The sequence below is a fragment of the Penaeus monodon genome, chromosome 25 (assembly GCF_015228065.2).
Source record: "Penaeus monodon isolate SGIC_2016 chromosome 25, NSTDA_Pmon_1, whole genome shotgun sequence".
NCBI lineage: Eukaryota > Metazoa > Arthropoda > Malacostraca > Decapoda > Penaeidae > Penaeus > Penaeus monodon.
The window spans coordinates 10,425,561-10,426,639 of NC_051410.1; the positions used below are offsets into that span (position 1 = coordinate 10,425,561).

General features: G+C 35.0%; 1 protein-coding gene across 1 annotated transcript in view; it reads left to right on the plus strand.

The window, feature by feature from the left end:
* Positions 1-1,079, plus strand: part of LOC119589538 (ATPase family AAA domain-containing protein 5-like) — a gene marked incomplete in the record, with an annotated part of 13,963 nt that overhangs the window by 1,928 nt on the left and 10,956 nt on the right. The window contains 1 exon segment of the mRNA XM_037938139.1: positions 37-120. Within this exon segment, the coding sequence (XP_037794067.1) occupies positions 97-120 (24 nt within the window).

Here is a 1,079-nt window from a genome sequence, read left to right on the forward strand (position 1 = left end):
ATTATGAAATTATTGACATTTTCTTTTCCATTACAGAGGGAATATTAGACCCTCCTCCAGCATTTTACTCATGATTGGAGAAACCTGACTCCCACCATGCCGAGTGCCACTGAGGTGCAGGTAAGATAATAGCATTCTCCTCCTCCTTCTCAATACCACTCAACATTTGGCTCTCAAATTGGGATTTCAACAATTGGAGGTTTCTTTGATTTAGTCTATACAATATCACATGGTATTAGTATCTTTTGCATGGGCAGTGTTGATACTTTTTCTTTTTTTAAACAATATATTTTTAGAAATGAGTTCTATTAGTTAAAAATGGTGGGTAGAATATTAAGGAATTTGTAAAGAGTATTTGGAGCCTTGAGATCACTGTCAGAGTACAGCAGGCTGCTCAGCAGTTGATGATGCCATGTGGTGGTAAATGTTGGTTTCCTTTCACTCTGCCTGAGTAATGAGATGAACGACTCAGTGTATACTGTTTATAGTTTCTTCACTAAGTTGCAGTTTCCCTTTTTATATCCACTTATGTTTTGATTCTTTATAGCTGCATATTTGTAACTTTTCTTACTGCATCACTTATGATTATTCATAACTACATACTGTTTGTCTACACAACATCTGCTAGTTGCCAACAGCAGAGCCAGATTTCCTTATCAAAATATTGGACATAAAAGGCCAATGGTAATCTCTTTCTCCACATATAGACATAGATTTATGTAATTGATATATTGTATATACACCAAATATGCCCCATATCCTCAGTCTCAGCCTATGGTTAAAGATTAGGCCTGACAGATGTGCATGTCAATTAAAGTTGGTACAGAATACAATAATGCTAGTTAGAAGGGTGAAAATCTATGCCATAGACACCTATGTTCTTCATCTTCACCAGCATAGATTTAACACCCTGGATGCTGTACAGGTTAAGTGGTTTTCCCAAGCAAAAATTACTCTTATTTCCAATGATCAATCTCAAAACAGCTGCTTCACTGAACAGAAATTATCAACATTAGATCATATGTTAATACACATGAAAAACAGTAAAAAGAAATATGAGATGTGTATGATTTTTTTTT